Genomic DNA, 13,701 nt, shown 5'->3' with positions numbered 1-13,701 from the left:
AGACACAATAGGAAGAATAGTAATGTGACCTTTTGAGATAGTTGGAGTTCACCTGTATTTAATCAACAAATACAATTGATTTTTATCTCTCCAGGTTTTATTTGTGTACCACTGTAGTGACATAGCCCTCTGAGGCTGGATTGTGTTATGTGGGTGTGTGCGTGTGTGTGCGTGTGTGTGTGTGTGTGTGTAGGTGTGTGTGTGTGTGTGTGGGGGTGTGCGTGTGTGTGTGTAAGATGGGTGGGGGAATGTCTTACAACCTCCTCATTCCTTGTTGAGTAGTAACCCAGAGCGGTGCTTTCATTTTCCTGTCATAACATATATTGATTTTTTTTTTTTGCCCTACCCATGTGTGTGAGCTGTACCTGCACACGCTTTGCTGTTTGTGCTCTAAGCGTTGGACTCTGATGGGTGGCTGTGCCTCCGTTCAGGTGGAGCTGACCGGCAGCAGCGTGTTCGACTACATCCACCCAGCGGACCACGTGGAGATGGCCGAGCGGCTGGGGATCAAACCGCATCTGCGGGCCGAAGCCGGCTGTCACATTGCCCCCGACAGCGCCTCCAGCACCGCCTCCACCTCTTCACTAGCCGGTACCCCTGAGCCTGGTACTTTTTGTCCTGTAATAAGCAGCTAAATTTTGATTTTTGCCATTTCCCTAGGCAAAGTCTCTCGCCACATAATATAGAAGTGGTATTTTTTACTTTGCTTATCAGTCATTAAAATGGTATTTTGATCTTTGACAGCAGGTCCCTCCAGTCCTCATTCTGCTGCTGACGATCCTCCAGAACGTGGCTTTTTCATCCGAATGAAGTCCACACTCACCAAAAGAGGCCTACATGTCAAATCCTCCGGATACAAGGTGAGGAGTTCACCATAATCTCAAAATATTCATTCAGTAACATTAGGTAGAGATTACAGTTTCATACCGATCATGTCTGAAATAGAGGAAGTACTGTTATTACCAGAGTTTTTGAACAATCTGGATTTTCTTGACTGGTTACAGATTCCCAGTTTTATTTTTTTATTTTGTTTGATTTGCCGTCTGCCAATGCCAGTTTTTTCTTCTTTTTTTTTTTTTTAACAATTCTGATGTTTTCAAGGATTATAACAAGTAAAAAACAAAAGCAAATGCTGGAGGTTATTTGATAGATGTATTATTATTGTATTCAAGATTAAATTACAAGTAGCCACATTTTTGCATAAACTTTATCTCTTTTCTTAATACACTTGATGTGCATCAAAGTATATTCTGTTGGTCAATGTGGTTAAATTTAGACTGAAAATAGTAGGAAATCATAGTTTTTATGCTTTCTATAACTCGGGAAATGAATTTTGATTTTTCATTGTTCAACCTGCAGATCAGAGCCAATCTCTGGCACTGTTTTTTTTTTTTTTTTTTTTTTCAGCACCCGTAGCATTTTCATCAGCTATATGGAGCATAGAGGCCTCTGGGTAATTTTGCCCCCTCACCAATGTGTGCTCTCATTTATACCCATGAGTTGCCATTTTGTCCCTTCCTAATTGCGTTTTGTACCTACAATAATTTCACACCCAGCTTACTCAAAGCATTGTGAAAAAATGCATTGACCGTCATAAAATGCTCACACAGTATGCATAGTTTAACTTAATAGTTTATTATTTTCAGCTTAGTTGCATTTATTTTGTTCGGGTGACAAAATAACCCAGGAAAAATATTCTACGGATAAAATGTGGAACACACTAGTTCCATTTATTTGGTTCTCATCTTCATTTGACCTTTTGAGTATTATGAAATATGACAGATTGTGTCCCCTGATTAAGAAAAATCTGACTTCCTGATGACATTTTTTGTCCTACCGTTTTATAACTACGAGATAATTACAGAAGGCTGGTGCCCAAACTTGGTGCCAAACATCCTTTCAAAAGTAAAATCAGCTATGACACAATAAAAATTAATGCTAAGCAATAGCCTTAGGGTGAAATGAGTAGGACACACCATATAATACAGATTCTTCTGTCCTACCTGTTGCTGCACACAACTGGTCAGCTGGCTGAAAGAAGGCAACTACAGGTTTCCCTCCCTTTGAAATTCAAATTTGTCTTCTTGGAAATATTTCTTTGTGGAAAAAACAGCCAAGTTGTAAAAAATTCCAAAAAGCATTGCCCATCACTCTTTTTAGTTTACACTGTCATAAGCATCATTTCTGTTTAGTTGTCAATCACACGGTCCTTATTCAACTAATTAATATTCAAACAAATGTTATGGACAACTTTTCTTATAACTATAATTATCATTAAGTCACTTTGTCTTAACAAAATTAGGAAAACATTTTTCTGTTTTAAATCGAAACAGTAAGATAATCCTGTACATTATCACAAAAGATTTTTTGATACTCTGACGTTCTAAAATCTATGAACATTTGACCTCAGGCAATCTCATTATATCCAGAGAATAAACAGCAGAGATGGAAAGAGTATAAAAATAGTGTTGTCAAGTAAAAGTACAGTTACTTTGGTACAATTTTACCTTGTAAAAGTTTAATTTAAATAAAAGTTTACTTTAGTCAATACAAATTATAATCACAAGCAGCAGATAAAACTGGTACTGTTGATGTTTGATGTTTAAATATTGTACAGAATGTTTATTTGGTCATAGCACAGATTAATTTCCACCACTGCTAAACAGGAACATTATGTTTACCTATTTTTGGTTGGACCTCTAGGTTTTGTTTCTTACTGCCCAGAGTTTCACAGCAGTCTTGTTTCCTGGCTCTGACCTTATCACACACTAAACCAACCCATCTCACAGAGTACACCGCTCCCGAAGCTGTAATGTCAGACCAGCTCCATTTTTGTTTTGGTATTTTGTTTACAGCATTCACCCTGTCCAATTATTCAGTTCGATCTCCACTTGGATGTATCGATGCGTTAGTTTGTGCTCCTACTTGGCTTTGTTTTTAAGGACCACGCTCTGCTTGTCAGGTCATCCATGTGACCGGCCGGATCCGCTGCCGCCCCGCGCTCGTCCCGGGTTCCACGCGCTCAGTCTATCGCCCGATGGGCTTGGTGGCTCTCGCACACACGCTCCCGCCCTCCACGCTCAACGAGGTCCGCATGGAGAGCAACATGTTTGTCTTCCGAGTGAACATGGACTTGCAGGTCACATATTGTGAAAACAGGTAGCTTATTTTATTATCATAATATTTGTGCGGACAATAAGTGCCACCACACATTTGTCCAATGTGTGAATTTTTGTTTTATGTAGTTTTTTTTTTTTTTTCTTTCTGGAGTGTGCCCACATTCATGTTTTTTCATGAGCGGCTGGCAGAATCCCCAGCCAGCTGGTGGTTTTTAGAAAATACATCTGCTTCTGTTTAGTTGACAAATTTGTTTTTCTTTTTGTTTGTTTCTTTTTTTATCCATTGCTCCACAGGATCTCAGAGTATATGGATCTGACCCCAGCGGAAGTGGTGGGACATACCTGTTATCATTTCGTCCATGTGGAGGATCTGGAAAATATCCGGCAGAGCCACGAGGACCGTGAGTCACACACACATTTTCACATGCAGACAGCTTCTCACTAGTGATATTGGGATGCTATAGGTGTGCATTGTCTGGTTGTGCAAGGCGCCCTCTGCTGCCACATTTCTGAACTAACCAACTTCTCTGCTTTCTCACCGTTAGTGCTGAGGAAAGGCCAGGTGGTGACGGGCTACTACCGCTGGCTTCAGAGGAGAGGAGGTTACCTGTGGATCCAGTCCACTGCCACTGTCTCCATCAATCACAAAGCCCCCCATGAGCGCAATGTCATCTGGGTGAACTACGTCCTGAGGTCGGTCCAGCAGCTGCACATTCGCAGGCTCTTGTCAAATAAAGCTGTTGTTATATGCTGACAATATTATGCCTGTGTGCAGAAATCCTTCCGGGGGGGGAATAGGTGATGAAACATGCAGGGATTATTGGTGGAGATTTGGAGGTTACTGAGAAAGTACTGACTTCAAAGCGTATTATTTCTGAGCTTGTTAATTCTGACAGCCTTAACACAAACTGCTGAAATAAAGCACGACTTAGAAATATAAGTGCTTTCATTATTTTTAAGGATACCTGGAGAGAGAGAGAGAGAGAGAAAGGGCAAAGTGTTGGAGAAACCAGAAATTTATGGGTTTTTTTTTCCAAGTTCTCCCTTTTGTTTCTTCAGTCCACAGAATATTTTCCCAAAAGTCTTGTTAATTATGAAGATGTTTTCTAGCAAATGTGAGATAGCCCTTTACATCAATCTTTTTATTATTGTTTAATTGTGAGCACAAGCCAGTGTAGAATTTAGATTTAAACTCTACACTGTGATGCAATACATCCATCTCCGAGAAAACCAAACGAGAATGCACAGTATGAAATTTTGTTAATCTACTTGTATTCTATATAGAGGAGTAGGCAGCTTACCATGTTGAATAAACAAAGATCATTAGACTGTAACAAGCGCAGGGCATTGTGCAATGCACATGCAGCTCCGCCCTGCTCTGCTCCTATCAATCACACATCTCAGATGATTTGCACTTGACTCACCCTGTGGCTACAACAAGTAGCAAAATGGAGCAGGAAGATTTTAAGCAAATCTAAAAACAGGAGAAGTTATACTGCTTACTAAGACTATGCTCTAAAAACTAAAATGTAATTAAAATAATATGTCATGTCTACTTGGGGCTCTGGCCTATAATTAAATTTATAGGATCAGGTTCCGACACAATGCCTACAGGCTCAGGCCAAGTCAGGCTGGATTTTTTTTGTCCCAGTCTAAACTCTACTCTTTATATGTTGTTTCTTTTGTCACAGTTTTGCTACTATTTTTGGTGATTTCTGTCCAGAGAAGATTCATCACTGTTTCATGTTTTCTCCATGTATGGATAAAGGCTTTTACTGTGGACTACTGAATTCTCAAAACCTTGGGAAAGGTTTTGCAACACTTCCTAAAAAAAATACACGTCATCGGCACTGTTCTTCATCGTTCCATCTTCTTTAGATTGGTGCATGTTGCATTGCATTTTGAGAGCTTTTAGCCAACTTTATGCTGTCGGACTGGGGTTTTTTTTTAATGTAATTTGTGGATTCTTCACGTCTGATTGTAATCAGGCAAAAAGCTAATTTGGCATTTAATAAGGGGGGCATTTTAACTTTCACACGGGGCCGGGTGGCTTTAGAATCCACTTAATGAATTAATCAAATCATCGTTTGAAAACTGTGTTTACTTCATTCTTGTCTGAATGACAAAAGCAATGTATATTACTTTGGAGGATGTTTAGAGTTAAGGTATGGGGGATTGTCACAAAGGAACCGCAGATCAGAATCTCATTTTCTCTTCATTGTCACACTTGTTTTTTCTTTTAAGTTACATTTTAAAAAATTCAGAAAAGATTATTTTAAAAGTTACTTTGAATCAGTTAGTAAGCTGTTTGAAAGTCTTCATAGTTTCTGTGGTGTGATCCAACATTATTAGTATGCAGCAATATAACAATGCCTTCTTGTTATTCAGCTCTGTTGCTCTGAATTAGCAGATATGATCCTATTGAAAAGCTTTTAGGCTGAAACGCAACATTTCAAATGTCTTCACCTTGTTTTTAAATATAAATTACCTTTTAAATGTTGTATTACTCTTGGTTATGTCTTAATGTATTTTATACATACACACAAACGCATGCAGAGTAGCTAAAGTCAGACAAAAACAAGAGGAGTAGGCTGAATTTCAATGCTAATTAGACTAGAGCTATATAATTAGTACAAATGGATGTCAGAATTTTAGGTCTGAATGGTGTTTTAGTTAATTAGTGTTGTAATTACAAGAGCTCATTAACTTCTCGAACAGCCTCCCCTCCTTGTCGGAGCTTAACTTTGTATAGGTGGGCTGCTAAATGGGACCCAGTGTGCATTTTTGTGTGTGTGTGTGTGTGTGTGTGTGTGTGGTAATGCGTATGTTTGTTTATTAAGGACTGTTTAAGGGGCCAGAGGTGTGTTAGGCAGAGGTTAGAAGCAGCTGAGGTAGTTTGGCTATTGGAGGCTGTTATTTTCCTGATTATATGTTGTTTCTGTCTCTTAAGTATTCACTCAAACTAGTGCTGCTGCTTTTTTTTTTTTTACGTAAGTGGATTTAAGTGGTTGATCATTTGTTTATCTCTCTCCTCTCTTTCCATCCAGTCGAACTGAGATGCCCGACACTCCCTTGGATCTGCTGCAGCTACCGGAGAGCATAAAAGCGGAGAGACTTCGAGTCAGCTCGTCCCCCACCGACGGCTCCCCGCAGGCCCGAGGTAGTGCTCATTACTTGTCATGCATGTAGAAAATAGCAGTTCCCTTCAAAAGCATTCACACTTTTGAGCCTTTTAGCTATTTGTCACGTTACAGCCATGAATGTCAAGGAGTTTTAACGGAATTTTATGTGATAGAGAAGCAAAAATAGTACAAATTTGTGACGTGGGAAGGAAATAAGTCTGAAAAGACGGCATGCATTTGTATTCAGCCTCCGTCTTATACCACTAAAAATCAAATCCAGAATCCAGGAATTGCTCAAATCTGATGCCACACCTTGTTTGTTTACATAATGTGAAGAAGAAAATTGTGCTCGGTGTCTTCTTCAAAGGTATTATGTATTTTCCAGGCACATAGTGCTATTCTATAGGTCATTTTATTTATTCATTTAAGGTAATTTTATTTATATAGTACATTTTCAGCAACAAGGCATTTCAAAGCACACAATCAACTATCTTATCTTCAGTTGTTATAAAAATGCTGCCAAACATTTGACTTCGCAATTTAGCATTTTTGAAATCGGCCTCTGTCTCTTTAAGAAGTTCCTGCTCTTTCTGACACTCCGCCTTCAGCATAATAGCGTTTCTCAAGTTAGCCTTTGGCAGCATTCTCAGGAGCGTTGTACGCAAAAGTAGTTTGAACGATGAGCTCAACACTTTAATAAGCAAGGAACACTTGGCACATGGAAGTGGCAGCGTCATGATGTGGGGATCTATTTCTTCAGCAGGGACAGGAATGATTTGTGCAGGGAAATTCTGGACATATCTGAGGGAAGGTTCAACCCACTTGACTCTGTGGGGAAGGTTCGCTTTCCAGCAGGACAATGATCCCAAAGCCACACACAAAAGTACAGAAAGTGGATTAATTTGTTAGAAGAGCCCAGTTAAAGTCCGAACCTAAATCTGACTGTGAATCTGTGGCAGGATTTGATTCTCCATCAAATCTGAATGAGCTTGGGTTATTTTGCAATAAAGAACAGAAGAAATATTTTTCTAGATATCTGATATCAGATGAATACTTTGCAAATATATAAAAACTATGTGTCTTTTTCCTTCAGTCTTTGCTGTTATGCACTACTTTACATTTTGGTTTGTCGCATAAAATCCTGAAAACACACAGTTGCTGTTGCCTGACAGATGCGGGATGCGAGTACTTTAGCGAGGAACAGTGTCTACTCTCTTCATCGAAATTTATTTTCCTGCTCAGGTCAACCACCGGGGAAGACAGTCGGAAAGAGTGACCCTGACAGCAAAGGTAGAGAAAAATTTGCTGCCCCCGCCGTCCAATCAGAGGAGAGGAGGAAGCGCCTGCTAAGGTCCGACCACGAGGGAGCGCCTCCTGAGAGCCGGCGTCGCCTGGAGGAACTTCGACACACGGAGGAAGTGGTGTCAGCCTCCTCAGACCTCGAAAGCGAAGGCGATGACGAGGAAGAGCCAGAGTGGGAGCAGGGGGGCGACAGCGACAGACTGAAGCAGGAAGACAGCGGGGGAGGGGGCAAACAGGGCAGAGGAGGGGACGCCACAACGGGAGGGGACAGAGCGGGCCGGGTGCACAACGGCCGGGCCGTCATCCAGCAGCTGAAAAGTGTGGTGGCACCGTCCACCCTGCCGCAAAGTCCCACCATCAAGACTGAACATGAGGTCCTGTCCACCGGAGGGCGCTGGGGGTCCCACACGCACGCCTCACAGCCCCAGCCGACGCACGCGCACACACCGTCCAGCAGCCTAAACGGCGACAGCCCCACCACCCCAATCCCAGATTCCTCGTCCAGCAGCGAGGCGCCGCCGAAGGGCCTGTTCACCCCTCCGTCTCCCGCCCTATCTCCTGCCATGTCCGTGTCCTCCCCACAGCCCCGCGAGGACAGGGTCGTCTCCGGGATAGTGAGCCGCGGCGCCGCGGGCGGCGGCACTGGAAACGGCCCCGACTTCGAGCTGCTCCAAAGACTAGCGGGTGGCGCGGCCGGACGGGTCCTCTTCCACCCCCTCGCCCTCGGCCCGCAGGGCCCTCAGAGCCTCTACGCTCCCAGCACCATCCGCTACGCTCCACCGGAGCTGCCGCCCTCCCACCACCACGGTGGGGGCCATGGCGACAGCCTGCAGCTACGCTCGGACCACCACAAGGGACCCCCGCCGACCTTCTTCCCGCACTTGCAGCGGCTGGCCGGGCTGCCACCCTTCAGCGGTTTCTCACCGTCTGACAGCCCTTTCTCCTCCAGCCTGCCTTTCTGTATGAACGGACTGAGGGGGGCCGCGGGCACGGAGGAGGACTGAACCTCACCAGGGGAGAAGGAGAGAGGAGAAAATCAAAAATGAAGTGACATGACAGACCGAGAGACACTGCAAAAGGGCATGAAAGACAGAAATGGCCTCTAAGGACGTTACTAATTGGACAATGAGCTGAGTAACTGCAGTCTTGAAGAATGCGATACAAAAATCTACAGTGAACCAGTGACAGCAGCTCTCAGAGAAAACAGAACACGGACACTTTTGATTGGCTGTCCCTAAAGACGTCTCATCTCCGCAACAATACAGAACTCTGCTCTGTCCTTCTCTAGACGACCGCGTTGCTTTCTGTGTCTCTTCCACTTGGAGAAGCCATACTGTACATAGCTACGAACAAAACCACGAAGACCCTCAGCTTACATCCATGTCACTTTTACTCCAGTTAAACCAGTAGGAGGAGGACTCTTGCCAATGGGGGGATGAAAGGAGACATTTGGAGTAAAATGTTTTTATCATTGCAGTATTATAAAAGTATCTCTTCCACTGGGTTTCCCTTAATATAGGTAGAGATGACCTTTTGATGTTTTATATCGGATCTCTGAAAGATATTACAGGAGTGTTCATCAGTCAGCCATACTTAAAGCACAGTGTTGGGACAAAACCGTGAGTAACGTGGTCCCAGACATTCCAGTATTATATAAAGAGTGAAAAATTGCATCGCAGACAGTTGTTGTTTGAATATAAGATGGTAATTTGTTTGACTAAGTGTTAATTATAGTATATTCTTTATGAAGCTGAGGGTGTGTTTGTGTATGAAAGCCATACCGTTTTTTTCTTTTCTTTTATTATCATTATTTTTTTTTTTTAAAAACATTAATTCATTGATGTAGGATCTTTGTTTCCAAACAGAGAAATTAACGTAGTTTTATTGGATGTGAAATGTCATCCATTTTTCTTTTCCTTTTTTTTTTTTTAAACTATATTTCTGAGAATGTTTAGAGGAGGACGTGGTGCAGGACAGAAATGTTTTTGTCACCTGGACCTCTTGTGTTTTTTATGAGCACTTACTGAAATTTGTTCCGGTGTGAACTCAATGCACTTGGTGACTCGGATGTTTGATCCTGTTAAAACAGAAAAACAACAGAAGTGGTCGTTAATAATATAGACTGACTGCAGAGCACTGAGGGGGGAGGGGCGGCGGTATTTGTGTTAAAAAAAATCATTAAAAAAAAAAGACAGGTCGATAAATAGACCCTTGTGGTCATTAAAATATGACAATTTGGGGTCGATAAAACAAAGCTGTCAACTCGGTATAGGGTTTTAAATTAAAGTAGAGAAACGGGGCTCTCAGCGTTAATTAGCATCTCCGGTAAAGATGTGCATGTGAAGTCATCTTTTATTGCAGCAGCATAATGCCACAATAAATACCTACTTTTAATTTGAATGCTAATATTCAGAGAGTATTAAAAGCAAAACGCCTGACGTTATGAAGTAATCATTTCCCACAATTAGTGATCCCCTGAAATAAATGTAACAAAAGCAGCAAACAAAAATGTGTTCTCCCCTTTTCGAAATTTATAAGATCACAAAGTGGCTGATGGGTTTGATACACTCAATAGAAGAACGCTCCTGTTGCCGCACACTGCTGTTCAGCTGGCTGAAAGTAGGCTGCTACACTTTACTCACCATTACAGGGATGACAAATTCAGCTGTTCACAATTATTCATAACGTAAGGAAAGATGTACTTACTGTTATTATCGCTCAGATGGAATGACAAGGAAGTTGCAGTATAAAATATAATAATACACAAGAGTATTTACACATGTAAGTGGAGAAAAATGGACAATCATCATTCTGTGTAAACTAAACGATCGTCACTCATGACTAATAAAACTGAAATTGAAGTCATAAAAAGGTTGAATAAATGCTACGTAGTGAGAAAAAAATGGTTAAAATAGCACTTGAATACTAATATTAAATTTAGTTGATGTTTATTTTATCAATTTGCTTTAGTTTACGTATCAAAATTGGAGTAAAAAATAAATTTTGCAGATACCATTGCTAGATTTTAAGTATCAGTGGATTGCATAAAATTAAAAGGGTTGGACATAATTGTTGCTTTTCTGTTTCATATAAAAGCTCTGAAATTAATCAGTGCTTAATGTATTCTCATACCAACCCACACGTGAAAGGGATTTATGTAAATTATTAAGTAAATTATGACGCCGTAGTGTTAGTTTTCTTCTTTTACTGAAAGGGATCTGGAGATTTAAATAAAACTCCAGGGAGAAGAGCTAATCAGGTAGATATGCTATAAAAAGACGTGTAAATGCTGCATCATCAAGATAGAAAAAGAAAGTTTAAAAAAGAACAAAGTGATTTAAAAACTATTAGCATTACATACTGGCCCATGCTGAGTAAGTCATTTAAAATAATAATCTATAATCTATTCCTGGGGTGTACCTACAATGCAACATTGAGACCCAATTTTTCTGTGCTACTTTCTAAATGGGAAAAGACAGGAGAATGTTCAGTAAAGCAGGAAAAGCTTCTCACCTAAACCTTTCCACAGTCAGAGCAAGGATTAAAAAGTTTACTTGAAACAAAACTAAGCTGGAAAAGTCCCTGAGCTCATCTTGCCACCATGTACAGTTAGCAGGATGCTAAAAGGAAGGAAATATATTTCCAAAGTTTTTCATTTCTGCAATGAAAGATGAATTCATTTTAAGCCTCTTTATCAAGGAGGCCAATAAATGTTGTGGGCGACTCAAAGTGCAAAAAAAAAAAAAAAAGTTGGATTTATACTAATTCAAATGCTTTTCAAGGTTGAGAAAAAGGCATTTTCTACGTTTCAATTTATGCTCGTACCGGACGAGACACTTGAGATCGAAGGGTATGTAATTTGAAAACGTTAAAATCCTAAAGTTTGACATTTTTCACAAAAAAATCTCTGCAATAATGCAGCCAGTACTTAATGCATTAAGTACTCCATAAATTATATTTAAAAAAAAAAAAATGAAGAACTAAAAATTGTTTCTTAGCACTTTGGAATGAGGTCTTTTGCACCTAAAACACAGAAAAAAATGTCAAAAGCTTATAATATTGGGGGCTTTTTTTTTTTTTTTTTTGCCTTCACAATGAGATTACAGTTTAGTCTCCGCTGAGGATTTAGTTCACACACAAACCTGATGTTCCCAGTCCAATGTTGGGGAAGGGAGAAACCGTCCAATCTGCTGTGTGCAATACGCGCATATGTTGTAGCCGTCACAAATGTCGAGTGTGGGAGCGCACTTGTTCTCGGATGTTTACCGGTGTAAAACTGCGAGTGTGGATGCGGTTCTGAGTGTGTGTTTGTTGGGGTGCATGTGCGTGTGTGAGTGGGTGTCTTTTTGTTTCGGTCTTTTGTTCTCGTCGTTGCCGAATTAAAAAAAAAAAAAAACAAAAACAAAAGAAAGAAGAAAAAAAAAGCTAACCCCTATGTCCATCACTGTGAATCTAACATTATCCTCCTCACATGTTTGTGAATATGTCGGCCGCCACCCATCGAAGAAAATGAACAAATGTAAAGAGCAAAAAATTTTAAAAAATGATGCAGATGACGATAATAAAATATTCCAGTAGAGGAGCACAAGTATAGATTTTGTCGTATTTTCTTCACTCCTCCGCATATTTCAACCTAATTAGAGTCTGAAATATATTAAAGCCCTGCAGACACTTTAAAGATAAGCATGCTTGTTCCTCATTCATATTTGCATTTTGCAAATTTGTCATTTTTCAACACACATCTTTATGAAGTATTTCACAGAATATAAGATGCTGCTCTTAAGCACATTGACACTCCCTTAAAATATTTATTTTCTTTCAAATTTTTTACATTTTAAGTAACAACCTTGACCATATTATATTTTTATTTGATATTGGCAGGCAAACAAAAACACATGATGCACATTTTATAATTATGAAGAGCAGGAAAAATTTTTCCCATAGTTTTTAAATTGCTTATTTTTTCTATTACAAATCAAAAATAAATTAGTGTGCACTGACATTCACCATGTTTTCACTATATTTTGTAGAACAAGTATTCTCAAAATTACAGCTGCAAGTATTTTAGGGTGCTTTTCTTATTGCTTTCAGCATCTAGAGACTTTTTTTTTTTTTTACCACTTCTTCCTCTTATAGCAGTTCAAACTTGGAGCATTTATGAAGTCTGGTCTTGCCAATAATTCTTAATTTGATTAAGGTCTAAGACATCTTGTTTCTGCTACAGAATAACATCCCCAAAGCATGATGCTGCCATCTTTTATAACTTAGTAAAGCTTACCAATTTAACTTTAGACCAGAAAGTTTAATTTTAGCCTTTTAGTTCACCTGCTTGCTGTATCTCCTACATAGTTTGTGAGAAACTGATGACGTTGGCTTTCAATTCACAGAAAAGCAACAGTTAGTTGTTGCTTTTCAACATCAGAGTAACGTTTATCATAAAGGCCTTCACAGAACAACAGTTTTTATAGGGATTATAATGGCACACCAACTCTCTTTACTAAGTAACCGACATCTGAAGGTGATTATTTAATAGATTTTATTTTAAGGTACCAGAGTAAAGGGGGGTTGAATATAGATCCACACCAAACTTTTCTCATTGCTGTTTATAAAAAGCCATGTATCATTTTCCTGACATTTCCAGTTATGCTTGACGTTGAGTTGATAAAATCCCCTTTGAGGTTTTTTAGTTATTTAACAAAATGTGAGAACCAACATATGCTAACAAAACAGGAGGGGCGGGGCAAAGAAAAGTATATACGAAAAATATTTGTGTTACTGAATATGCATGTCCGTGTATTATCAAAAGACCAGGTGGACAATCTTTTTATTTCCCTAAAGTGGACAAAACAATATAAATCCTTAATAAAAGGGCAGCATGTGGAGATGGTGGGAGCAACCCCCCGGCGGGGCATCACCCGAGAGCTCCGGGTTCAGGATACACTCGGCCATAAATTGGTTTGAAATGAACACAAAGGCGTCTCACTTATGAGAAACTATATATGCAGGCACGCGTCGCAATGTATGCAGGGGTGCGTGTGCGGCTGCGCGCACGCTTTGCATGCGTCTTGCTGAATGCGTATGTGTGTGTTGTCTGAAGCAGCCCCAGGGAGGGGCTCTGACATTGAAGACGGGTTAAATCCTGTTTTACATTCAAGTGG

The 13,701-nt window shown here is 40.2% G+C and overlaps 1 protein-coding gene across 3 annotated transcripts in view; it reads left to right on the top strand.

Annotated features, from left to right (window-relative positions):
* npas1 (neuronal PAS domain protein 1) overlaps positions 1-12,134 on the top strand; it is a 56,443-nt gene extending 44,309 nt beyond the window's left edge. The window contains exons 6-12 of one of the 3 annotated variants that reach the window (XM_023352016.1): positions 432-591; positions 748-860; positions 2,963-3,159; positions 3,414-3,520; positions 3,665-3,812; positions 6,167-6,279; positions 7,484-12,134. In XM_023352016.1, coding sequence (XP_023207784.1) covers positions 432-591; positions 748-860; positions 2,963-3,159; positions 3,414-3,520; positions 3,665-3,812; positions 6,167-6,279; positions 7,484-8,547 — 1,902 coding nt within the window. In that variant the 3' untranslated portion in view covers positions 8,548-12,134. Of the gene's footprint in view, positions 1-431; positions 607-744; positions 861-2,962; positions 3,160-3,413; positions 3,521-3,664; positions 3,813-6,166; positions 6,280-7,483 lie in introns of all 3 variants that reach the window. The other 2 variants (XM_014470659.2, XM_023352015.1) reach the window with 2 other exon arrangements.
* Positions 12,135-13,701: the final 1,567 nt, after the last annotated feature.

Source organism: Xiphophorus maculatus, chromosome 18, assembly GCF_002775205.1.
Source record: "Xiphophorus maculatus strain JP 163 A chromosome 18, X_maculatus-5.0-male, whole genome shotgun sequence".
NCBI lineage: Eukaryota > Metazoa > Chordata > Actinopteri > Cyprinodontiformes > Poeciliidae > Xiphophorus > Xiphophorus maculatus.
The sequence above is the reverse complement of the archived record's forward strand: the minus strand, read 5'-3'. Positions and strand labels throughout refer to the sequence as shown.